The 27,472-nt window shown below is 42.8% G+C and overlaps 1 protein-coding gene across 2 annotated transcripts; it reads right to left on the bottom strand.

Annotated features, from left to right (window-relative positions):
* Window positions 1-1,457: 1,457 nt before the first annotated feature.
* pstpip1a (proline-serine-threonine phosphatase interacting protein 1a) lies at window positions 1,458-26,816 on the bottom strand. 2 transcript variants are annotated; one of them, XM_048972497.1, is made up of 15 exons: window positions 26,559-26,816; window positions 24,626-24,726; window positions 24,136-24,210; window positions 21,805-21,839; window positions 19,463-19,569; window positions 19,075-19,137; window positions 16,694-16,798; window positions 16,331-16,376; window positions 10,377-10,456; window positions 9,225-9,323; window positions 8,882-8,978; window positions 8,233-8,320; window positions 3,050-3,135; window positions 2,598-2,710; window positions 1,458-2,117 (listed from the first exon to the last, which is right to left on the bottom strand). In XM_048972497.1, exons 1-15 carry the CDS (start codon window positions 26,589-26,591, stop codon window positions 1,986-1,988), a joined length of 1,260 nt encoding a protein of 419 aa, XP_048828454.1. In that variant the 5' UTR covers window positions 26,592-26,816; the 3' UTR covers window positions 1,458-1,985. The 2 variants fall into 2 exon arrangements, with proteins under 2 accessions (XP_048828454.1, XP_048828455.1); XM_048972498.1 differs by lacking the exon at window positions 26,559-26,816 and adding an exon at window positions 26,403-26,518.
* Window positions 26,817-27,472: the final 656 nt, after the last annotated feature.

The following is a 27,472-nucleotide window of genomic DNA, read 5'->3' as shown; positions in this document are numbered from 1 at the left end:
GTTTCTGATACAAGGCCTAGATGGTGGATTTTGTTCTTGTCGTTGCATATTTTAAAAAATATCACAGAGGAGGTGATTGGAAAGGACCTATTATTTTGTTGGATTTTACTGACGTTCCCTTTATCTTGCTTGATTACTTTTGTCAGTGAAACGGGCAGGTGGTCAGTCACCATGGACAGGGTACCCCGGCCCCCGCCCCCCACAGAGAATGCCAGGTCACAAAGGCCCATTGTTATGGAGGGAGGGGAGAAGTCAGAATGTCCACATTTGCATTGTGCAGGAAAGGGCAAAGTTCACCTCTTTTCCCATGGAAGAGAGCTTGGTTTCTCCGATTTACTCATGGGATGTGAGTGATTGCAAATGTCTGCCTCACAGAAGTGCTTTTAGTTACAAGCAACATGCAAACGTCCCAAACACATTTCACATCTTGGAGCCATAGGTAACTCTCATCTTTCTGATTAATTTCTGTATCTCTCGAACTGATGTGTGTTTTATTGCACCATGCAATGTCCTTCTACTTTCGGCTTGGTGATAGTCACGCAAAACATGATCATCACCAGAGAAAACTGTGTTGAAGCCTCAGAGTATATGATGTAAGATTAGTGCCCTGAATGGTAGACGGCCGCACTGCAGATAGATGCGTAACTTTCATTCCTGTTATCTCCATGACTCATTTTAGCAGCTGAGTTCATCATCTGTTCGCTTTATCAGAGCTCCTGAAACCTTTGAGCTACTTGAACTGAAGGAACTGATATAGAGAGTCTGGGTGTAAGTGTGGGTGTGTCTGTGTGTGTGTGTCAGTCTGTGTGTGTCTGTATGAGTATGTGTGTGTCTGTCAGTCTGTATGTGTCTGTATGAGTATGTGTGTGTCAGTCTGTGTGTGTCTGTATGAGTATGTATGTGTCAGTCTGTGTGTGTCTGTATGAGTATGTGTGTGTGTGTCAGTCTGTGTGTGTCTGAATGAGTATGTATGTGTCAGTCTGTGTGTGTCTGTATGAGTATGTGTGTGTGTGTCAGTCTGTATGTGTATGAGTATGTGTGTGTCAGTCTGTGTGTGTCTGTATGAGTATGTGTGTGTCAGTCTGTGTGTGTCTGTATGAGTATGTGTGTGTCTGAGTGTGTCAGTCTGTATCTGTGTGAGTGTGTGTCTGTGTGTATTTCAGCTTTTTATAGTCTTATCCCATCTAAACTATGACTGTCATGAGCAGCATCATGGGTTTGGCTACATCTGTCAGTTTCTGCAACCAAAACTCCCAGAAGTGTGGGCATTTGCAGCTGGGCACCCTGACAGACCTGCAAACATTCCCTGATCCTACTTGAGAAATTCAGGTCACCTGACCTAGATGCACGAGAGCAGGATCAGCCCTGGGGTGCAATCTGGCATCCTTCAGGTATCCAGTGCGGGTCATTATTTGGGAATGTGCTAAATTGGTCCATGCAAACCAGTGAAGATGGGGGCTGGTTATGTGCTTTATCTCTGGTGAAAGTCTGGCTGATCATATCCATATTCCAAGGCCAGAACATTGTTATAGTGCAACATGAAACATACAAATGGTGTCTCAGCAGCTGGAGTATTCAAATATTATTATATATAAAAAGCCATTATACATTTAAAAGAGTACCACATCTCTGTAAATGGCACTCTGGGTGAGTAGCGTTCCTGTGCTGTGCATTATTATAAAATTAATTTAACATTCACTACAGTAAATTAACGTTCAGTTCAATATAAATAACCATCTGAATGGGGGCTGTCATATTTCATTTATCGAGATTTTCTATAAATTACGAAGCCGATTCTTTCAATCGGATCGTGACATTAGCGACCCCCTAATGGTCCATGTTTGGTATTTCTGCTATCAGTAGTTTCCCCGTTACTTGTACCGCGGATGTATTTGAAGGCCTTCCTCTTTACACAGCGGATACATTCAGGTGGGATCCCCGGGGACGCGTGGGCAGGGTGTGAATCAGCAATCACACGCCTGGCGTCACACTTTGGTCAGGTAGGACCCCGGCACCAATCCCGATTGCCCATTCCTCTCCACTGTCCACCAGCCGTCAGCCGCCTGATCAACGACAGTCACGATGTCTCCCGCTGAGATGGACAGCTCATCTGGAGTCTGTGTAAAATATAGGGGTGGGGGTTGGTGGTGTCACATTTAAGCCCACCCCTCCAAGCATAACAAAAGCATCGTTCACAGTTTATCTATACATTTTTAAAACTCTATGTGAGGTTCAAGTTTGCCCTATCAGTCGCAGGAGAGACTACATCCTCACTGTGGTCTCTTGTGGGAGTTGCTAGCATACTCTGGCAGTTATATGGGCCGTATTAATCTACATCTGTGCTCTGCTCATGCTGAAGTGAGGTTCTCTAATACTACATAAATTCTCATCAGTTCAGATCAGTTGTATAATGGAGTTATGTTAAACTGCCTTGGTACCGATTAAATCAATATCAAAATCATGACAGCCGTAATGTGTGAAAAATGTAGAGCACTGAGTATTTCACTTGGACGAAAACCCTAAAGTACTTAATCGGCTGGTGAAATGGCCTGGCTGGGGGCTCCAGGGGGTGGGTGGTGGGGATGGTTATCTCTCACCTGGGCATGGTAGTCGTATAAAGCTCTGTATCCCCCTTCACTGTTTCCACTCGGATGGACGGGTATGGATGCATAGACCCCGTCAGATTTCTCTGGATTGTCTAGAGGGGAAACTACATGCAGCGCGTGCAAGTTAATAAATTTTTCATGTCAATTGTCTTGCAACAAACGAACATGAAACTGATAACTGAAACAGAAATGTTTTTCAGCTAACATTCTGCATTAGAAAGATGATTTGAGTATAGTGCCATCTGTTGGTATGACATATTCTCATACATCCTCAGCTTGATCCGTTATTTACTGTTATTGTATTACTGAAAAAATGTTTTTGCTTTCCATCAGAAAAAATAATGTAGTTTTATGCATTTTTTTTTTTTTTTATTCCAAACACACTTCTTTTTCTTTTGGTGCTTTTGATACCCTCACAGGAGATACAGCTAATCAGTACTGACCAGTAAAGGGCGCTGTTTCCCCAGCACAGCTGTCAATGTTCATCCTTGATCCACTGCCACAATTCCCTTGTAGCAGATTGGAAAACCTAAAAGCAGAACCCGACATTAAGGACAACACTAAAAAAGTACAGTAGTTGCCTGTAGACAGTTTCTTGTGAAGAAATCAGCTTTCAGAGCCATTATCGAACGGAACACCTTTGAGTATTATGTATCCTGTACAATAGCTTAATTTCCTTAAAAAAATCCAGTCTTCTGGCATTAGTCTTCAGTTGTAAACTATTCCCTAGCACTGTAGTAGGCATTCGTGCCATCAAGACGAAAAAAACACAGAATCTTGTCATCTGCATATTTTCTCTCACCCCTTTGTCTTTTAGATCACATTTTAAGGCAACCAATTATTGAAACACGTGGGAAACTCCAGTGTTTTGCATTATGTAATGTTACTTGTAAGACTGCATAACAATAGAACAATACAGTGAATTCCCAGTTAATGCCACAAAAGCCCTACTATTTTACAAATAAAATGTCTATGTCATGGGCTATTTCGTATGGCTGCTTTGGCCTTGTCTTTCCCACATTGCTTCTACCCAATGCATGCTTACCATGGAGTGAATACTAGGTAGCATAAGCAGGAGTCACCATCATCATCAGCACGCATAGTATAGAGCATTTAGAGACAAAAGTTCATCTACACAGCATGTCTCTGGGCTGGAAATAGGAAACCACAGCCCTTGGCAAACACGCACTGTCACCCTGAACTTTTATAGACATTATCCGGAGGGGGTCCATGTGTGAACGCAAATGTCCAAAAGAGTCGTTCCGGACTTTAACCAGACTTTACCCTGTAAGCTGGTCATTTCTGATTGACCCCCATGTGTGAATGAGGCAGGAAGAAATCCGGAGAATTGACCGATAGAGAGTGGGGGTGTTGATGGTGTTTTTATCATGCGACTGATGCAAAGATGGAAGGATATAAACATCCGAGGGTGAAGAAGGGTCCTTTACTCGAAGAAGACCCCACTGAACATGGCTATCTTCTGTCAGTAGTGCTGTAAGCAAAACACTGCGATTTCCGCTTTGCACCTTTCTGCATCACGCCCTGCCCCCTGCATGCTCTATCGAAGCGTTACCCCTCGTCTAAATCAACCGGAGTATTTCCAGTAGGTGTTTCCAGTAACGTCTTTAACACTTACAATCTCCAGCTGTGCGCCACATGTGTGAAAATGTCCCCACCTGATTCCGTGGACAATGTCCGAAGTTCAAGTCTGAAATCAGCTCAAGCTACCTGGAGCGAACCCACATGGACATGGGAAAAGCTTACAAATGCAACACCCAATGATGGAAGTATGCCCACAACCCTCTACTGATATATAATTAAAATCATCAGCACACCTTTCTCAGTGGCCCCTTTACCCCTACATACCTATACACTCCTGGATAGGACCCTCCCCCCCCCCCCCCCTTTCCACAGAAAGCCTGAAGGCATAGCTGAATAAAGTGTTGGAAAAATTCCTTAGGGATTATGGTTCATGCTGGTTTAATAGCATTTCACTGCTTGTGCAGAGGTCTCACCCTCAGTCTCATGCTACAATCCTCCCATTCCATCTCATCCCTATGGAGTTTCAGTTGGGGAATTGTGCAGGCAAACTGGGACAAAGTGAGGTCTCAAGCTGTTGGAGCCAAGTCCGCATGATGCGGAACATTGTCATACTGGAAGCATCCATTTGAATGAAGGGAACACTGTGACCATGAATGGATGTACATGGTCAGTAATGGTGCTGGTGCCCAATGTGTGCCAAGAAAACTGATCTCCTCCACCATTACAATCAATCAAACATTTCAAGCAGATGAGGTAACATTTTTCCACTCTTCAATCATCCACTTTTGGTGATGTGTCCATTGTAGCCTCATCTTATCTAGAACTTCTAGAACTTGGTGTTTTCATCTATTGCTGTATCCCATCTGCCTCAAGGTTCGATGAGCTACTTAAATACCTTTTTCCATTCCACTACTACTGAGCTGCTATTTTTGCACCTGTGGGTTTCCTGTTAGGTTTAACGAGTCACATGGCCATTTGCCTGTGACCTCTTGCATTAACAAGATGTTTTGGTTGACAGAAGAGCACAACAATGGCAGGGCGGCTGTTTCTAAGACGGTGGAAGCACCGGTAGACATTCCAAGTACAAGATCACTTACAGCTTGTGTCTCGCTCCTTCCAACACTTAGTTGAACAGTAAATAACCCTCTTTACCACACACACACACACACACACACACACTTTTGAAATTCTAAGATTTTACGTATCAGTACAAAGTTCATGAGAGTACAATTAGAAAAAGACTGAACAAATATGGCTTGTTTGGAAGAGTTGCCAGGAGAAAGTCTCTTCTCTCTAAGAAAAATTTGCTTAGATTCGCAGAGTTGCATTTAAACAAACCACAAGACTTGAACTGGAACAATGTCCTTTGTATAGACGAGACCGAAGTGGGTCATAATGTACAGCATGACATTTGGCGAAAACCAAATGCAGCATATCAACACAAACACCTCACACCAACTGTCAAGCACGGTGGCGGAGGGGTGATGATCTGGGCTTGTTCTACAGCCACAGGACCTGGGCACCTTGTGGCCATTGAGTTGACCATGAACTCCTCTTTATACCAAAGTATTGTAGAGTCAAATGTGAGGCCATTGCAAGGTGTTGTGATGGCCCAGTCAAAGTCCAGGCCTCAACCTGACTGCAATGCTCTGACGGGACCGAGATCTGTGCATAAACGGTGTCCGCAAACCTTTATGAACTGAAGCAATGTTGTAAAGAAGAGTGAGCCAAAACTGACCCAGAATGATGTGAGAGACCGATAAAGTCTCAGAAAACGATTACTTCAAGTTATCGCTGCTAAAGGTTCCACAAGATATTAAATCATGGGGTATTTTTACTTTTTCACACATGGCTTCTCCATTTGGCTTCTTTTTTTGTTAAATAATGATATGGTGGAATATCTTGTGTATTGTTTTACACCGGAGGTTAGATGTAAATAACTATGGAACCTGCTAAGGACCAGATGATTTTATTATGTCCTGATATATAAACCAGAGAACTGAAAGCTGGTTTACTCTCTTTTCTCGTGTATGTGTGCAGGTGTAAATACAGCCATGGATAAAATGAAGAGACCAGTTTTTTGTTTCACTCATTTCTCAATTTATGGGTGTGCATCTGTGAATAATATATATTTTTCTGCAAACTGCAGCCTGGTTTTTCCCTGCTTCTCATTAATGAAGGGCTTCTTCCTTGCTTAGTCCTGCTTCTAGGACCTTGATACAAACTGTCCTAGCCGTGCACTTAATGTTTCTCATTCCTTTTGAAGGTCACTTGATATCATCCTTCGATTCATGAGTTACTGTCAGATAAGTTAACGGTCATTAGAATGTCGCTTCCGTCCTTTACCTGACTGCTTTCTGGTTGTTCCCAGTGTCTCCTGCTTCACCTTATTCTTGTGTGCTGCTGTAATAAAATTTTGAACCTGAGAGCAACCTGCTGCTCAGCCTCGCCTTCTAGCAGCAGGACCCCAATTAAACCATGATTTAAAAATGCAGATTTGCTTAAAAATATAGAGTCTCTTCATTTTTCCCACGGGTGTGTATACACACACGCACACACACACACACACACACATATATATATATATATATATATATATATAGGAGCAGGTACCAATGGGTAGGTGTCTATAAAAAGTGACCACTGTACCGTATGTCTAAATATTACTGTATGAGAGCAACGTTATGCAATGCTTGTAGTTTAGTGGTTCATCGATGTTCCTCTCCTGCCCTGGGGTGGTGGGCCGGGGTTAATGACGTAAAAACAAAGTAGCCAAAATAAGGTTTCCCTGCAGGGTTACTGGTAGGTTTACCATATTTGGTGAGACGAAAAAGAGGACAATGCCACTCACAAAATGTCACGCATATAAAGTAAATAAAATCAACTTCTATCTTTGCTGCACAAAGAGCCACAGTTGTAACATAAGAGAAATTTATAATAAAAAATTCAGAAAAAAAGTATTTTTACTTAATAAAAAAGTCAATAAAATATGATAAAACATGTTGTAGTTTGGGAATGTTTGCTCACATTTTTGAATATTGATAAAAATTTGCTAAACTTCAAGCAAATGACGCGATTCACTGTTCACACTGTTCAATACAGAAATAAACAAAGTGTGACATTACTGAGTGGCTGCTGTACAGTGAAAATTGGTGCCCTTTCCTTCACTTGGTACAGCACTGTAACTTGCAACACTGGGTCATATGGGTTGCAGCACTAACCCCAGGCAAACCGCCGAATTTGGTAACCCTAGTTATTGGACTCACTCTCTTTCACAGGCTGAGATCTATAGATGCATCGATGCGAACAGCCCAGTGCTATTCACTAATTTCACCAATTATCCTTGTATGTTGTCTATCCATCAATCTTTCAACCACTTAGAGCAGGAGTGGGTAGAGCTGAAGGTCCCGTCAGGCTTTGGCTTAATTTATATCACTTTACACGGGCTCGGGCTTGTGCTCCGGCTTGCGTGGTAAATGAGCGTTCAGGTGTAAAGCTGAAGATCTTTGGCCGAACCCGACAGGACCCGACGGGACCTGATCGGTTCTAGCTTAATTTCTATCATTTTACATGGGCATCGTTCCGGGCTCGGGCCTTGTCGAGCCTAACTTTTAAGGCCCGATTACAACTCTAGGAGTGACCAATCTTATTCGTCAAGGGCCAGTGTGTGTGCAGGTTTTTGGGATAACCTTTAGGTCAGCTGGTCAAACTCTTCAGCCAATCAGTCCTCTAGTTAGTAATCTAATTAGGGATCTGCGGTGAAAACCCGCATACACAACGGCTGTGAGAGAAAGTCCATGTAGCACAGGGAAAACATGCAAACTCTACAGATAGTGTGGAGGTGGGATTCAAATCTCCATCCCTGGAGTGACGAGTGGACAGTGCTATGCAGCACATCATGACCTGTCTTTGTTCTGACCCATAGTTACTTCGGGGAAAAAGCTTCTACTAAATAAACACACAGTATGTACATATGAAAACCACATTGCCCTGAACTTTCACTTCCTCGTGTCTCATGTCTCTTGGATCTGACTTAGTTTGCGGTTGGTGTTAGGGCTCGGGGGGGTCAGGGCAGAAATCTTACCTCTTCTTCACCAACCCGCTGAAACGGGCACTGCCGTTAGAGCTGTCAGACTGGTCTCTGTCATAGTAATTCTCAAACGTGACTGGGCCTGTGGAGATGAGGGGCAGTCTGGGTGATAAACAGGCAAGTGTGGATGCTACAGACACACCCTGAACAGGCCGAACAGAAACATGAGCACATTTTCTCTTCGGGCCCTTAACCCGAGTGCGTCGGGCGGCCGAGTCACTTCAACTGGTGAAAAGCCAAGTTAACGACAGAGCAAATAATCAAGCTTCTTCTTCTAAACGAGAAATCAGAGTGAGTTACATACTTGTAAAAACTGTCTGCAAAGCATCGCATAAATAACATTGGTTTTCAAAACTGTCTTTTGCTTTGTGCTGATAATCTAGTGTAAGAAATACCTGGAGGACAAGGTCAAATGTATCTGCCCCCCCCTTAACAGAACAACTGGGGCCTGTCTGTATTGTGTACTGCATAATGACAATAAAGAGTTTGAATCTTGAAATGAAAGTTGAATGTTAAAGTGGCAAGCTTGGGCCAACCTGGAAACACTGCCCCCTGCTGGGAAATATATGCTATTAAAAGATTGTGTTGTGTAGTTTTGTTTTACAATCATATTAATTAAGCACAGCGAGTACTTAAAACCTACCTGGTGGTTGTGAACCCGTCTGTTTGCTCTGGATGAAGCAGTTGTTATCTGCTATGATGTCACACTGTTCTAGACTTTTCCTCACCTCCTCATAGAGCTGTAATACAACATCATATTACCAAAGTCAACAAACTAAGGAGGACATGTATAGGACTGATTTGGGGAATGTAGTGCACATTCTTTTATGAATTTTCTTTTCAGACCCTGAGAATAAGATTTCAATTAAGAACCCAAAATAGAAATACATACTTACTATTTGTCAGTGATTTACTGGTACCATTCACAAGATTCTTAGCCTGTTAAATTTTCATCAGGGTTGTTTAGTTGGAACACAAACACTAACCTCATCGTCGCTGACACACTGCATTGAGAAATGGTTGCAGTGCACCCACATGGCATTACGCAGCACATTCATACGGTCCGTCTCCTGCTGCTGTAACACCTAGAACCCAAAAAACATTAAGAAATCATCTTATTAACCATGCAGTACCTTCTTATGGTCCATCTCCTACTGCTGTATCACCTAGAACCCAAAAAACCTTTGGGACATATAAACCATGCAACATGTTCACAGGGTCCATCTTCTGCTGCTGAAGCACCTAGAACCCGAAAATCCATTGACAAATCATCATATTAACCATGCAAATCGTTCATAGGGTTTATTCTGCTGCTGAAACACCTAGAACTCCCAAAACATAATGGATGCAACTATGCATGGCAACACATTCAAAAGGTCCATCTCCTGCCACTCAAACACCGAAAAACTCAAAAATCATCTTATGATTATGCAACATATTCATTTGTTGGTGAAATACATAGAACTCATGTACACATTAATTTGTTCTATTGCCTGCTTCGGAATCACCTAGAACCCATCCATCCATCCATCCATCCATCCATCCATCCATCCATCTTCTATCACCGTTTGTCCTATTAATGGCCATGGGGTCTGGAGCCTATCCTGTACATACTGTATTACATTTCCAGTTGCTCAAAAAACCTAGTTCTTCACAATAATGCCACATGTTCTGTCATTGAAATACCTAACCCTAAAAATTATGCTCTTTTGCTCCATTGGCTAAATTGTTGGGTATAATTTGTATTATATAGGAATGTGTCAGACTCAAACCCAAATTTGGTATTTCCATCCATCAGTATTCCGTTGCCACTTATCCCTGGCAGGGTCGTGGTGAGCCTGAAGCCCATCCCATACTGAGATATATGCTCAGACACTTTTGCCAATATAGAGGCACTGATTTACATAACTGCCACTGTGAATGGGATGACCTGGAATAGGATCCTCCCCCAGAATTCTTACTGGATGAGAAGGTGGAAGATTGATGACTGATGAATGGATGGAGTTTCCATAACTACTTATTTTTGACCTGTAGGAGGAACACCACGCATACATGAGGTGAACAGGAACAGCCGGGGCTGGAACTGAACCCATAACCCGCACATGCAAGACAGGTTGAATACAGAGGGTCGCTGTTACCTCGCAGGTGCTTTGGTGTGTTTTTTCCCAGTCCATGCGAATTTCATCCAGCAGCTCAGTGTTGGCCATGTACTGCTTTTCTGCAGGAAGAAGGACACGTGTCACAAAGATAAATCACTCTACCCAAGCTTTTCTTCAAATCGAAAGAAGCAAAAACACAACAAGGAACGAAGTGAACCGTGAGCACATTCTGTTTTTCCTGGAATGACTGTGCCACTTCCTGCAGAAGTGAGGGAGCTGTTTTCACACTTCAAAATTGCCCGGATGTCACTGCTCACAGCTGAAAGGGGAACTGGGCTCGCTGTGAGTGAAGAGCTTTCTGCGGAACCTGATTTATAAATGAACTACATCTATGTGCACATACAGTTATGTGCAAAATAATAGCAGTGTGTTTAAAACGACAGAGGAAAAGTTTCATGTTCTGAACAGCATTTATTTCCACTCGGAACCGTGCACATTCAATTCCAAATGAAAACATGAACAATTTTTTTTCTTTTCTTTTTTTTTATTGAAAATGAAGAAAAAGGTTTTCATTTTCAAATATTAGGTTGTTCAAAAAAAATAGCAGTGTCTGCATTTTCATTTACAAACTGGAATATTTGCAGTATAAACTGAAAATGAAATGAAGACTTAGCTTTTCCTTTAAGCACTGAACTAATATTTAGTTGTTTGACCATTATTTCTGATCACTGCTTTACATCTGTGTGGCATGGAGTCGACTAACATTTGACGCCTGCAAACAGAAACTGCAGCCCAAGCTGACTGGACTACATTCCACAGATCTTCTGCATTCTTGGGTTTTACATCAAAAACAGAATTTTTGAGGCCACTCCACAATTTCTCAATTGTATTGAGGTCCGAGGATTGGGCTGGCCACTTTATGACATCAATCTTTTTGGTCTGCGACCAGGATGTTGCCTGCTTGCTGGTGTGTTTGGGGTTGTCGTCCTGCTGAAACACCCATTTTAAGGGCATGTCTTACTCAGCATAAGGCAACATGACCTCTTCCAGTATTTTTATGTACTGAAACTGGTCCATGATGCCTGTTATGCGATAAACGGGCCCCACTCCAAACATCCCAAACCATTATGCTTGCACCTCCATGTTTTATGGTCTTCACAGTGTACTGTGGCTTGTATTCAGTGTTAGGGGGTCATCTCACACACTGTCTGCGGCCTTCAGACCCAATAAGAACAATCTTGCTGTCATCTGTCCATAGAATATTGTGCCACTTCTCTTTAGGCCAGTCAATCTGATCTTTGGCAAACTGTAACCTTTTCAATACGTCTTTTTTTCAGCAGTGGTATTTTACCAGGGTTTCTTGCAAATAGTTTGCCTTCACATAGGCGTCTTCTGATTGTTGAAGTACTCACAGGTAAATGGAGACCTTCTTTGAACCCTCCTCGGAGCTGATCATTGGATGCTTCTCTGCCATTCTTGTTATTCTATGATCTAGGCGGATGGTAGTTTTCCTTTTTCTACCACGTGTTTCGGGTTTTCCTTCCCATTTCAAAGCAGTTGAGATCTTTTTAGCTGAGCAGCCAATTATTTGCTGCACTTCTTTGCTTGTCTTCCCCTCTCCAATAAACTTCTTGATCAAAGTTCTTTCTCCCTCAGTGTAATGTCTGGAACGACCCATTTTACTCACTGAACAAGGGCTAAAACCAGCAGGTACAACATCTGCTGCCTTCCTTCCTTAAATAAGGGCCTTAACTGACACCCATTTCTTCACAGATTGAATGATCTTCCTAACTGATCTCCGCACTGCTATTAATTTGAACACGCTCCTTTCTTTAAATGAGTGAATTACCCCCAGTTAGCAGCATGCATATCATATCTGTTAGGTCTGTTAGTTGGCCATTACTCTGCTACACCTAGTCATGAATTTGTTCCCATATTGCATGACCATTTCTGCCAAAATCAGTACTTAAACACAGTAGTAATGTTAGACTGCTATTATTTTGCACATAACTGTATAAGGATTCATGTTATGCACCATTTCTGACTCAGACATGCAAAGTACAAGAGCAGCACAGCTGTGGTGTAAGGTAATCACCCTAATTCATTTGGATTTCTATTAAAGAACACAGATAGTACATAGTGCCTTGCAAAAGCAGGCATAACCCTGGACCAATTCTCCCATTTTACTGAATCACAAATTTAAGTTCTTTGTGATGTTTTTGATGACTATTTTGAAGAGTATGAGGCCCTGATGCTTATTTATCCAGCTTTCCATGGTCAGTCCCCTCTTTATTTACATATTTTTTGCAAACTACATCTTCCGCTTATAATGTTGCTTCCCGTTTGTGTTCTTATTAACTCGAGTTCCTAGTTATTCTTCTACAGGAACACGCCCGAGTTCCGAATCAGAAAGTCCACAATTTGTGGACATTTTCCTATGATGTTTCTATGTGCAAAATTTCCTCAGAGTAATGCGTTGTTATGGTCTGATATTGCTAACAATGGTTAACAATGAACCTGGCTATAACTGGTGCTGCTAAATGGCTTTCCAACTTATTGTACTGAAACACGGTTAACTTGGGTGTGATGTCATTCCCAGCTGTGACTTCCAGCATAAACGGAACGCAGTATAACATCAAATTTTGCGGAAGGATCCTAAAACAAATATAGTTTTCTATTTGTTATTAAGCTGCTGCAGCTGTAACAGGTCAGGTTAGGTTGGGGGGCATGACCGGGTGCAGGGCGTTACTGCACCCACCACACTATGAAACACCTCGGGATCCCAGTTGGCGACCCCAAGGCTAACACATGGTCCAGTACCAGAATTGGCCATTTATCTGCTGCAGCCATGTGTTATGTGGGAATCTTCTTGGCCTGGTCCAGCCGCTTGGGTCCTCAGCAATGAGAATCCTGTCAGCCAGATCACCCTCAGGGAAACACGCCGCATGGTAATAGTACCGTAATACACAGTACCAAAGAAGTCTAGTCTTCATCACAGGTCATTGGATAGCATGCATGTCCTGCAGTCATTCAGCGAAACAGGGAGCATCAGGAATCTAAAGGTTACAAAGATATCGGCAGCGAGTGCCACACACCCCTTTCCAGCGACCTCATGACTCCCCATGCTCACCCAATCCATCTACTGACTTCATAGGAAGTACAGAAAAGAATTCTCTACTCTCAGAGCCCTAGCAGCCATCCTTACCAGTTACCGGTACAGACCATTGACTCAATAACATTCGGTTGTGCAGGACAACATGGTTAATATGACAAATGCGAAGGACAATTTGGGAGTCGCTAGCCTGGGCTGTTTCACACACTGGCTGCAGTTTCTGATATGAGAGGCGGCTGTCACAGTGAGGTGGAAGTGATGTTGCAGTGGAACAAATTTGTGGGACATTTTAAGCCTTCACTACTTGCGTATACTGAAAGATACTCAAACTGAACTGCAAATACCCCAAAGATGCTTAAAACTTGATTTACAAATGAGGTGGAACAGTATGTTTTGTTTCAAGTAGCCTAATTAACAAAGCTTTGTGGCATGCATTTTTTCATTTGAATTTATTAGTATGAAAAAATAATTGATTATATAATATGAATTTTTATACTTCAAATATTTATGTTAAAATATTAAAGTAAAAAGAGTTATTGTATCTACTCGGGTTTCCCCCCATGGTCCAAAGACATGCTGAGGCTAACTGGAGTTGCTAAATTGCTCGTAGGTGTGCATGTGTGACTGGATGGTGTGTGAGTGTGCCCTGCGATGGACTGGCCCCCCATCCTGGGTTGTTCCCTGCCTCGTGCCCATAGCTTCCAGGATAGGCTCCGGACCCCCCGCATCCCAGAAGGATAAGCGGCTTGGTAAGTGGATGGATGGATGGATGGATGGAGTTCTTGTATGGGAATCTGTAACAGTTTCAGCAATTTTGTATCAGAATCAGATCGGAACTGAAAAAATGTAGATAGGCACCATCCCTAAACACAGGTATCAGCAGCCTTCAGGGTCTCGCTGCAGAAGGTCTCTCACATCACATTAGAGTCAGCAGTTCTCCCAAGTCTACAAGTCCCACACAAACTGCATGCAAACTCATTACAAACAGCCTGATCTTGGAGTCTGGCTAAGTTCAGCCTCTTTTCCCTACTAGGTGGTACCGTACTGGACCTAAGCTGAATTGTCAGAGTAGCATCAAGCCTGTGGTCAGAATTCACAAGCTGGGAGCTCCTGTAGATCCTGCAGTTATGTAGGAGCTTCTAGCCTCTGCCCAGGAGGAACCAAAGTACCAAGCTCAGGGTGCTAGAACCAGGACCCAGCCACCCGCAGCCCCTGACCATCCTGCAAAGTTGAGGAAGATGGAGCCACTTTCACCATGGTCACCAGACTCGTGGGGATCGACAAAGTCCTTATAGACAGCCCTGTCAGTGCCAAAGGTCAGGTGGAAGTCACCCATAACCAGAGCAGTGTTAACTTGTGAACCTCCATCAACCACCAACTGAGGTTGCGACGAAAATGTCTCCATCACCAAGACATCACTGACCGTGGTCGGAGCGTACACTGAGACAACCAACATGCCTTAATTTGAGTCTCATGGTACGCTCATTGAAAGGAGTGACATCGTACACCATCAGGTGAAGCCAACCCACCATAACAACAGCTGCTCCCTGAATACGGCAGCCATCAAAGCAAACAGACCAATAACAAGTGTACCCATCTACAGAGATCTGGCCACTTCCTGGTCTGCATACCTCAAAGATCAACTTCCACTGAAACGCAGAGCTTACGCAGCTCCTTCAGCAGCAGAGTAAGATGGTTGTCATGCCGGAGAGCCAAGACATTCCACAGGCCGACCCGGATGGGCCGCCTCAGACCCAAGTGCTGCCGTGCAGTCAGCGGCACCTCAGCCCCACACCAGTTGCTATCCCCAACAAGCCTAAGCCCTTGGCTCTCAGCGGTTTCAACAGTTTAGCAAATGAGGCTCCTGCGGGTTTTCCCCCATCCTCTTCATGACCCATGCATTCTTCCTGTGGGTGGCTGCAGTAGAGCTACTCCCACGGACAGCAGAGAAGAGCCCTGCCTGCTGGGAGCTGGGTGAAGATATTTATGGCGGCTGGAGTGCCAATCCTGCCACCAACTCCTACATTTTTCCCTGCAAGTTGAAAGAATTTCATCTGCCCCTGGACAACAGAAGCTGTCGCATTAAGAGAGCCACATGAAAGCAACGGCAACATTTAGCAAAAATTCTGTTAGCGGTGCATTTGTTATTTTGTAGTACGATAGGACCGAGATACCACTTCTTAGCCGATATTCAAAGCAATGTCTGTGGATCAAATCTAACACTGCCCAGGCTTCAAAGTATGTTGGTGGCAACATCATGCTGTGTGGCAGCTTTTTAAGAAGGGAACAGGCATCTTGTAAAGGAAGGATGGGTTGTACATTGCATGGGGAAATGCTGCAAGAGAACCTGTTTCAGTATTGGGTGAGGGATTATTTTTCAGCAAGGCAATAACCCCAAACTTATGGCCAAAGTAACACTGAAGTGCCGTAAGGACAACACTGTGAATTAGCTACACTGGCCTAGTCAAAGTCCTGACCTCGATCCAACTGAGACTCTGTGGAACTACTTGAATCTCCTGAACCTGAACAACAGGAGTAATTCTGCTTATAAACCTGAGCCAGATACTTTCCTGAACGAAATGCAAAGCAGCTACATACTGTTTTTGCGGCAAAAGGTGACTTTACAAAATATTAAAACGAGGCGATTATGCAAATTCGCAGTATGCAAACCACATATCCTTGCTGATTTTCCTAAGAACATTTTCTAACACGGGCTACAATTAAATAATTCCCGTGTTTATAAATGAAAATATTAGGCAAAGCTTTACATTTACTGCACCCTAGGAATCGTGAAGTGCTTTGATGGACAGAATCAGACAGCCAGAGATGCGTGGGCGTCTCCCGCAGCCTCACGGCCGCAGAGGTTCGGTCGGTTACTCACCAGCCTCCTTGGCTGATTCCCTGTACTGCTTAGCCTTGTTCTGGGCCTGACGGAGGGGGAGGGGTGCAATGAGAGTGAAATTATGATGGGGAATTTAAACTAACCATATCTTTGTCACTGTGTGGTCCATGCTATATTTAGTTATATGTCAGGACATGATGCTTATACTGATAAGATGATACACTGTCATTTCTACCCTTGCTATTTCGACGAACGTGTGGTCGTTTCATTGTTGCTTTTCTGACTGCCTTCTGTACTCCTTTCTTGATAAGAAATTATAATAGATAATTCTTGTGGGTACAGCTTCCGGTAAGGCAGAGCAGCGCTCCACTGAACTCTGTCCAAGTGCTCACAGGTAGGTACCTTCTCACACTGCTTGGGTGTCAGGTTGGGCGCATTCGCCGCCTTCTCGGACGCCTGCTCCGCCTCGTCTGCTTCCCGGCAGCGCTGTTCGTAGGACCTTTTGGACTGAATAAAGTGTTTGATAAAAGGGTGAGGGGTGGTGGGAGACGAGGGGTCGGGTTTCTTCCGTGACACATGACATGCACACAAACCTCACGACGACACTGAATCTGCACGGCAGGCATCTCCTAAACTTGGCTTTTTCTGCTTGAGGTAATTCGCACACAGGAAGTTCACAGTTGTTTTTTTTTTTTCTTTACAAGAAAGGGGCTGCAAGAGAGGAAACTATCTGGCCGTTGTGCAACGCGCAAGAGCTGAACAAAAACCAGAAACGCGAAGTAAAAAAAAATGACTGAGATTTGCACAAACACGACAAAATAACGAGATACAAATGCAGGCGAAGTGCTACCAGCTTCTGGTACAACCGTGGCAGATGAGAGACACTGCACTGTCACTGCATCACTGTAATTCATAGTATAGGTTTCATAGTATCACTTTATAGGTTTGCCTTGCACCCTGAAACCCTGCAGCTGCATGCTGCTTTAAGATTAGACCACTTTTGTTACTGTATTCATTCAGGAGTCCACAAACCTAAGAAAGCTAACAGGTCCTTGTAGCAGCCAATAATATAATAACTGCCGATAACGTGATAATGTTTCAATTCTTAATTACAAAAAAAAAAAATCTGTAACTTAAAAGTAATATAACAACATTTCTGAATCGAAAACATTACAACGATTTGTGCATAATTTAATAAGTCATTACATTGATGATATTATTGCCATTTGGACTATTGGAAGTTATTACGCAATTGGAAGTTGTTACATTATTGGTTTGCACAGTCCAAAAAAGGATTCGATTGGGTGATTATGTGAGATCTGTACAGCAGTAGTGGCATGGTGGTGCAGTGGTTAGCACTGTTGCCTCACACCTCTGGGACCCGGGTTCGAATCTCCGCCTGGGTCACATGTGTGTGGAGTTTGCATGTTCTCCCCATGTCGTCGTAGGGTTTCCTCCGGGTACTCCGGTTTCCCCCCACAGTCCAAAAACATGCTGAGGCTAATTGGACTTGCTAAATTGCCCGTAGGAATGCATGTGAGAGTGATGTGTGAGTGTGCCCTGCGATGGGCTGGCCCCCCATCCTGGGTTGTTCCCAGCCTCGTGCCCATTGCTTCCGGGATAGGCTCCGGACCCCCCGCGACCCAGTAGGATAAGCGGTTTGGAAAATGGATGGATGGATGGATGTACAGCAGTAAATGTGTGGGAATTTCAAAGACATCAAACTCGTCCTGGTGTCCATTACAGAAAACATTCATAAAAGGATTAGTAATTCAACACAAAAATAACTAGACTTCTTTCACATCTCGCTAAACAATACTTGACGTATTTTCTAACAATGCTATATACAAATATTACAGTAAGAAAGACAGTTTTTCGTACTTTTTTCCCTCTGTCCATAAAATGCATTTGTTGATAAGGCGGCCATTTTGTCAGAAAGAAAGAGTGAGTTTTCAAACCCCATCCCCACATACTGTATGTGATATCACTGGAAGGCTAGAAAGCATCTTTAGCGTGCAATAGCAATAACTATCTATTCATCCATTTTCCAAACTGCTTATCCTACTGGGTCACGGGGGGTCTGGAGCATATCCTGGAAGCAATGGGCATGAGGCAGGGAACAACCCAGGATGGGGGGGCCAGCCCATCGCAGGGCACACTCACACACCATTCACCCACGCATGCACACCTACGGGCAATTTAGCAAGTCCAATTAGCCTCAGCATGTTTTTGGCCTATGGGGGAGAAACCGGAGTACCCGGAGGAAACCCCACGACGACATGGGGAGAACATGCAAACTCCACACACATGTAACCCAGGCGGAGACTCGAACCCGGGTCCCAGAGGTGTGAGGCCACAGTGCTAACAACTGCACCACCATGCCGCCCCCTAGCAATAACTGTTTTTTTCAAATCAGTGAAATGACAGATGCAAAATATTCACTACAGTGGACACAAATGAACTGGCGGAGTCCGTTATAGGCGGAGTCCGGGCGGAGGTTATATATTGTGAGTTACCTCCACAGGTCACAGAAAGGGCACAAGGACCAGGAAGGTTTCAGTGTAATTTCACTATGTGGCCCCAACCTTTCATGCTTTCCTGTAGCGTTAGCATCCTGGTCGCCGAGCTGAGCTATAGTCTGTTCCTCTTAGCTAACGGTCTCTACTGAAGCACGTTGCCTTCCGATACGAGCTAATAATTTCCCTAAAAGGCTTCTCACGCAGCATCCGTAATCCCTGCCGGCAAAGAGGAAACCAGCTGACAGTGTCTACTTTGCAACTCACCTCCATTGTTTTCTTGAATAATGACACCTTTGTCTTCTGAACTTTTTCCATAATTCCTTCAAACTACAAGAAGAGACAAAAAGTAAATACAGTGAAAGCTGGTGATATTATACGGATTTGCACTGGCCTTATAAATGACTTAAGTAATAAAGAAAAAAGAGGATTTAACAGAAGTCAACAAGCACAAAGGCCCACAAACTCTGCCGGGGTCACCTGAGCAAACGCTGTCCCAGAAATTCCACAAAAGGACCATGAATAGTCGTAAAATTAGAGGAGATAAAAGATCAGGAAAAAAAAACATGTATATGAAATTTCAAATCTCTTTATCAAAAAAGATGAAGGAAGTTCATCAGAAAGGCTGATGGGACTGAAACATGGAATCTCAGACCTTCTTCCTCTGCTCGCGCTGTCGCTCTCGGAACTGCTCCATTCTCTTCACTTCTTCCTTCAGCGTTCCCGATAACTGGATGTGAAAATTCCCAATTTTCTCAATCTCTGAAAAAGGAGGTAAGAGTCACTAAAAACAAAGTGTAGTTTTATTTTATATATTTCAATTTATTTGTTATGTATTTCAGTTTCGGTTTAAGATTTAGTAATCTTTTCTCTTGGGATAGATCAAGAGTTGCACATCTCTTTCGTGTGTCTGATCTTTAGAGAACTGTACATGAAAAAGCAGTTCATGTTATGAAGTAAGATCCTCAAAATGGGCAAAACATGCAACAGCAAGTATCTGACGTTTGTTGTCATTTTATTTCAATTAGTTTTGTAAGGAATATTTGCAGTTTTTTTTTACTTGTAGTCTTTCATATTATTTTCAGTCTTGTTTTATTTTAGCTTCACTGTATTTCAGTTTTGTTTAGTTTGACGACAGTAACCAGTTCCGGTGCTGACTGGGTCTATTTCGATGTTCACAGCCTCGCAGTGGGAGGAATGTCATATCACTCATGCTAAGAAAGCTGCCACCCGCCCAGCACACACACACACACACACACACACACACACACACACACACACACACACACACACACACACACACACACACACACACACCATCACTGGTAACGCTGGCCTTTCTACTTAATACCATTAAGGGACTGGACAGATCTCTATGTCATGTCAGTCATGTCAAAGCTCACTGCCTCCCTAGCAGAAGATATGATGATGATTATGTTGAATTGAGCAATCAATGATATTATTGAAATTTTCAATACAAAGGTTTCCTTCCCGATAAGTGAATTGGTACTGATGCCGTGTGCAGATAAAGCCGGCAAAAGAAGAAAACATAAAAATCGAGAAGCAGAAAGAAAGAATACTGAGGTCATTGCGGTGAAGACTTCCTATGATATTGGGGTAACCTACTTCTGGAACAGCTTGCGACAGAAACCGTTCCTAACCTGACTGTATTGCACTGACTGACTGTATTTAAATGTGTAAATGTACGCGTAACGGAAAAGTAGGCTTTACTTCGATACAACAAAAATAACCTTCACTACCTCATGCACACTTATGGCTAAAAACCTTCATGACCGCTGCCTTGAGTCGCTGCAAACCCATGGAGGTCGTATGATTTCATAAATGCAGGGTAATTTTGCAGGTGCATTGCACCTACAGCAGGGCTGCACAAACTGGGTCCTGATGACATACCACCCTGTGGAGCTTAGCTTCAACATAGTTGGCTCTAATACTATGATGCCACAGAAGGCCTTGATTATCTTTATCAGGTAAATTAAATTAGGGCTGTACCTAAGCTCTGCTGGGTGGTAGATCTGTAGGAGCAGGCTACAGCATGCTCACGGAGCTACAGACACTGCCCCAGTTCTAAAGATTGACCAGCAGAGTGAACTGAAGTAAACAACATGAGCTTTGCTGGCCATGTCCAAATTCAAGGGTTGCATCTTTCGAAGGACGTGTTCCACAAAGGCGAAACCTTTCTAGACTGTGTTCTTTGAAGGCTGAACAGAAAGCATTGTGAAATTGGGTCTGGCCTATGAATAAATTCTTATTTGTGTCACCAGCCGTTGCCGCCATAACACTTGAGTCATGAAGCGCCAACTCCTACTGTCTAGCCAGGACAAAACCACTACACTTACTACGCAGTGAATCTTGGGATGTGTCTGGCCGAAAATGATCCAGCAGGTGGATGTTTCGACTCGACGAAAGAAGGACGCATTCCTGAGTCTCATTTGAAGGAGACTTTGAAATGGGACGGCCTCGTCGCACCAACCTGACACATTCCATCTTCCTTTGTAGTCTTAGAATGATACTGGAGTGCTGGTATCCTAGCTGATGAGTTACTATCTGCCTCAGATCAAGTGTGGTTCTTCAGAGACTAGGTAGGATGGAAAACCTGTTGGGTTCCTGTTGCCTAATCCTGCACTAGAGAGTGAAGTTAGATGGGGTAATGGTCTCAAAAAACAGAGAGTGAATGTGGCTGAGATCTAAGCAAGAAGGGGTACATTTCGTTCACAATCAATCATGTCACAGAGACCCCGCGTCACAGTCCATTGTATGTTTCAAATGTATAAGGGCAGATCTTGGAGAACCATGGTTTACTGATTAGATCTATATCAATGTTGAACAATATATTGAACTCATGGCCCATGGAAAATGACACAGGCCAGTAGTATGTGTTGATACTGAAACCAAGGGTTATGGCCCTGAAACTGCTATCATATAGAGAAAAAATACCAACTGCTGGAAACATTCGCTAAGCTTCAACGTCCAACTTACGGGCTTTGAGGTTTTCAAAGGAAGATTTCAAGGTCCTGTCGAAAAATTAAAATTAAAATATATTAGTACACAGAGATATTGACTAAAAACATGTAAACAGTTTCACTTGAGTAATGTTTTTACTTAGAGGAAGCTCAGTTTATTTTTTGTGAAGCAGCCCAACCCTGTATAGGATGACGGTGAGCTGGAGATTTCAGAAACTGATCAACTGAAAACCCATGTTTGAAATCAGATCCACCAACATTTCAAGGCAATTGTGAAATAAATTATACAGGAAATACCCAGCTAGACTGAACCAGAGCAAAAACAAGAGTCCAGTCATTAACATAAATCCACATTTACACTCCAAACTGTGCCATTCGGTCTTGAAATCAAATTTGCAGTTGGAAATGTCTGTGCAGATTTTCAAAGCTAGCTTGGGGCCCACACAAAGACCGGGGGGGGGGTGTGGCTTTCTCCCCTGGTCAGAGGACCTGCCCTTCAAAAAGTACCTGCCCTTCAAAAAGTACCTGCCCTTCCTTTGACAGCGAACTGAGATTCACAGCAGCAGTACATAAAAACACCAAGTTAAGGCACTCGATACACAGTGAAATTTGCGGTGAATGTGAACAGGAAGTAGGAGGGCAGTGTGAACATATATGTGCACTGGATACTCAGACCCTGATGTCTTATTGCACATTTAAAACCACTTACTCACATTCTGCCCTGGGCACATCTTTAATACTCTTTAAATGATTTTCATACTGATTTGAAACAGATGCTGAAACCAAAATGCCCAAAAAGAGAATAATGAATGAAAAATCACGCATCAAGCTGTAATCTTCATTGTGAATAATGTGATTGCTTATATCCTTTACATTTGTTCATTCAACCACAAAGGATTGGGCTAAAATGCGATGCAGCCAATTTTAAAAACATGCAACCAGGAGGCTGCCTAGAAAGCTATAAATGCTACTTCTTCATTTTTAGCATGATCGACGGAAATGAAGTCAGAGGAACTACAACGCGATTAATTGTCACACATGAATAATCAGTATCAATACAGACTGAAATTACTAAGGCTGCAAATGAAACAGCTTACTATTGCCATAGGCAACATACAACTGGGTAACACTTCACCTGAGGGGAACACAAATGATGTAGTAGTACATTTTTATTTAATGTATTAATTAGACAGAAGCTAAGCGTTAGTTATATATTGATCCCATGTTTGTTCATAATCAATCATAATAATTCATGCATTTCCTGCAGTTCCTATAGTTGTTCATGATTTGTACTTGAGTAGTGACTGAGTTACTATGTTTCTTGTGCCCCCTCAAGTAAAGTGACATATCTGTCTAAAGGTGACCTGAACTATCTTGCATGACACGAGCAAAGGCCAGTACAGTCACAACCATGCAATGCTCCCAAATAGTATATGCTTAGAAGAGCATTAAGCCTGTTTCTCAAAATGTATTGGCTTGCCATGGTTTGTTCAGCATGACATAGGAAATCGCCTTCAAGCGACACCTTTTGAAAATCTGTCTTATTTTTACTGACTGGTAGAAACACCTCACTACGTTGCTTTGATGTTACAAAAGCCACATACTAAATGGTTTCAGTTAATGAAAATGCATCAAGTGCAGGTGCTTTTGGTAACTGTTTTCAACCAAAGTAGAAGGTATAAACTCTGTCTGTTAATGTATCTGCTATTGGCCAGATGTGCAGAAGGCTAACTGCCCTTTCATGTCATAGACCAATGTGTAACTTTCAGACTTTCAAGGGCTAAAAAATGTTTGCAGACCATGCATATGTAGAATGCATGTTTATAATGATTATTTTTGTATATGGAATATGTGTATGGACAGTTTTATGCATTCAATGGAGATACAGGTCCGAATGTTGGGAGATACTCTTAGGATTATTTTTAACAGAATTGCAGGCACACATGCGCTCATACACAGCTACACGCAATCCACTCGTTCATTTCAATGTAAGCGCGTTGCAAAAGATGCAGACGCATTTTGCTGCAGTCTTGCTCAGTGTCACTCTCATAGGCACTGGGGTACAGAGACACGGATTAAACAGTAACTCATACGCAGCATGTTTGGTCACTCTCTGATAGCTCTTTATTTGAATAAGGAGTTTGCATTTCCTGTGAGTTCATTAGCACCTCGTCAACAGAGGTACAAGCCTTGAGGTCTGGTGGACACAATGCTATTTTAATGTATAGTAGCCGAGTCGAGTTGACTAACTTGAATGCTTCACCAAGCCTGCATGCATAAAAAAATTAAATTAACTCCTAACAACATTTAAAGGGACAGAAGGCCAACCCGAAGCGAAACAGCCTACCCTATTTCAGTCTGTCCCCCAGCCTTCCGAGAGATCGCCACCAACTCCCTTCCATAGTTCTCCTCCACCTTCGCCCTGCAGTGGTGGGACAGCAATGCACAGTTGACAGTTTCTACATATTCCAAAACATGCAGGAAGCAGGTGGTATAGCACCTATAGCACCCCTGTGGATGTGGAGTCACATGGGCTAGCCCACCCTGATAATGCTGAACCACTTTATGATTACTGCTGATTTAACCAGTTACTTATGAACAAGGTGAGCAAATGGAATGTTCCAGGTTAACACATTGATCATCTATTGTATAAATGGAGATTGAAGATGGATGGAGCCAGTTTACCTTATTTTGATGGACAGATACTATACTGGCACAAGGTTGGAGATACGGAGAACCACGGTTAGAGATTCGTAAGGTGTAGTTACCACATTAAATATGCAGTACACTGTACTCTTGAGAATAACTGAAAGGATGTGGTAATCCCAGGGACTTACCTCATCTTCAGAAGTTCCTCCATGTCTTTACACATTCTCCTGCCGTCACACATCCGCTGGATGAGAACCTCATAGCCAGTATTACTGGTGAAATCCTCTCCCTAAGAATAGGCATGAATAACCACGGTTAAACTATTTCTTGAACTTTATTGCAAGAATTAAATTAGATTAAATATTAATTTCTCCTGGGGTTTTCTTGGACCTGGGTACCTTAGAGACAGTAATAATATGAGCTTACATGCATCCTTTCATTTACATCCCACCATCTGCCTTTATTTACATGTGTTTAGTATTTACCCTTGAGTCTTCACAGGTTTCCATGGATAACAATCTCCGAAAATGCCAAATGGAATACAATTTCCCTTTTCCAAATCACCAAGGAAAGACATCTTTTTTCTAAAAAGATGCGTATCTGTTCATTTGGTTACTTATGCTTACAGTGACCTATTTTATTTTATTTTAAGTTAGGGCAGGCTTGAATATTTTCTTGCACAAAATATCTTGTCTGTGTTTTTGCTGTTTATAACCAATGCTATGTTTATTAATAAATGTTTAAAGGCGAGGGATTTGCAGATCACGGAGCTCTTATTTACTTGTTAATATCAACAGAAGATGAATGCAGGTAGCTTGAGTGTCTCTCATATGGTGCTTGACCTTAAGGCCCCTTAAGGATGTCCATCCATCCATCCATCCATCCATCCATCCTCCAAACCGCTTATCCTACTGGGTCGCGGGGGGTCCAGAGCCTATCCCGGAAGCACGAGGGCACGAGGCAGGGAACAACCCAGGATGGGGGGCCAGCCCATTGCAGGGCACACTCACACACCAGTCACCCACGCATACACACCTATGGGCAATTTAGCAACTCCAATTAGCCTCAGCATGTTTTTGAACTGTGGGGGGAAACCGGAGTACCCGGAGGAAACCCCACGACGACATGGGGAGAACATACAAACTCCACACACATGTAACCCAGGCGGAGATTCGAACCCGGGTTGAGGCAACAGTGCTAACCACTGCACCACCATGCCACCCTTAAGGACGTCGCAGTGTTAATTCTAACACTGATCGACCACAGCGACTGAGGCGGCCACACCCAGATGTGCAACGGGGAGGCAGTTATGTAACTCCTGCCACTACAGAAGACAGGCTTTTCAATTCCTTTAAGTGCAAATCCATTACTGCTAGCCTCAAGAAATCGAGAGTTACAAGAAATCCATCCATAAATGCATCCATCCATGAGAGTTGTAACCTTTACCAAAAAAGTTAACAAATGTAAAGCACACTGATAAGCATTACAGTACTTCCAGCACAGATAAAATAGGTATCATTGTTAATTTCTAGGCTGCAGAATTATTACAAATTTACGATTAGAAAATCTCACGAGCCGTATTCCGCAAACACCCCAGCTTAACACTAGATTTCCATATTCAAGTTTTTAAAACTGCTATACTTTGACTAAACATCATAATATATATTTTTTAAATTGACGTTTACGTTGTGCCACTAGTATTAAACAGTATTTTGCGTGTCTGCTTTTTTAACAGAAGTAGGCTACGTGTTTTGCAAACCCAGTTTCCCCACAGTAGTACACTGATGATTTACCGTGACTGTTCCATAAACAACCAAAAGTGAGACAAATAAGAATTTACACAAATAGGAATATTTCATTCAGGGATATTGCCGAACTACGGCATATGTTACAATACCCCACGCATTTCTAACGTTGTCAAGTCCCTGCCAGCTGAAATTCTGCATGCAAATATATTCTCCTCGCCTTCTCTGTACAGCATGATCTTCTTTGGACCCAGCAAGAGGTGGCATGTGTATTATTAAAATATCTGAACTAGTACTAATAAATAAATAGTTAGATCTAACAGGATTCAAGCGTGCAGCATTGAGAAGTTAAAAAAAAGGAAATCGAGCATCTTACCCAAAATGCATCTTTAAAGCGTAACTCTTCCATTCTTCCAGTTCTGCCGCAAAACTTAAGTTAGTTAAACACTATGAATTACGTAAGTAGTCCAACGGAAAATCCGGTAAGTAGTAAAAAAAGGTAGAAGATATATATATATATATATATACACACATATAAAAATAAAAAATAAATAGAGATCTAAAAACTTTTTCCGACGTTACTTGCTACATGTAGCGTTGACTCAAATCAGGAAGATATGTGAAATGATGTCACCGTGCACAGGCAGCCCCTTTACACCTCTGTACTTACTGGCAGCTCGATTTGAATACCAGTTGTACACATTTTTTGAGATAAGCTTGTTTGCGGGGCAACAATGCAGTATAGTCACGTTATGTTTAGCACATATAACGGTAGTAAGCCGCACGTCTATGCAGTGCTAAATGCAAGCTCAATTATTACTTGCCAGATAAACGGGGTAGAACAATGAAACAAACACTGGATAAAAGTACTTGAGATTTCACACCTATACATGCGTGGGCTGATGGCCAATCTTCACTGATCGCACATTGCATCAGTAAAAGCAAAGTATTAAGGTTGAATTAGCAGAGCAAGCCGTACATTTAATATTGCGATCCACACAACGTAATGGGAGCTATATCAGAGTTCAAAAGAGGACAAACTGTTGACATTCGTCTCGCTGGCGAATCTGTGACCACAACAGCAAGTCACTGTGGTGTATCAAGAGCCTCGATATCCAGGGTAATGTTGGCATATCATCACACAGGATGGACCACTTCCAACAGGAGTAACTGTGGATACGAGAGGAAGCTGTCTGAAAGGGACGTCTCGGCACTAAGACGTATCCAAAAAACATAAAACCACAGCTGCCCAACTCCTTGCCTCTCCCATCCATTTTCCAAACCACTTAT

The sequence above is a fragment of the Brienomyrus brachyistius genome, chromosome 13 (genome assembly GCF_023856365.1).
Source record: "Brienomyrus brachyistius isolate T26 chromosome 13, BBRACH_0.4, whole genome shotgun sequence".
In the NCBI taxonomy this organism is placed as follows: Eukaryota; Metazoa; Chordata; class Actinopteri; order Osteoglossiformes; family Mormyridae; genus Brienomyrus; species Brienomyrus brachyistius.
The sequence above is the reverse complement of the archived record's forward strand: the minus strand, read 5'-3'. Positions and strand labels throughout refer to the sequence as shown.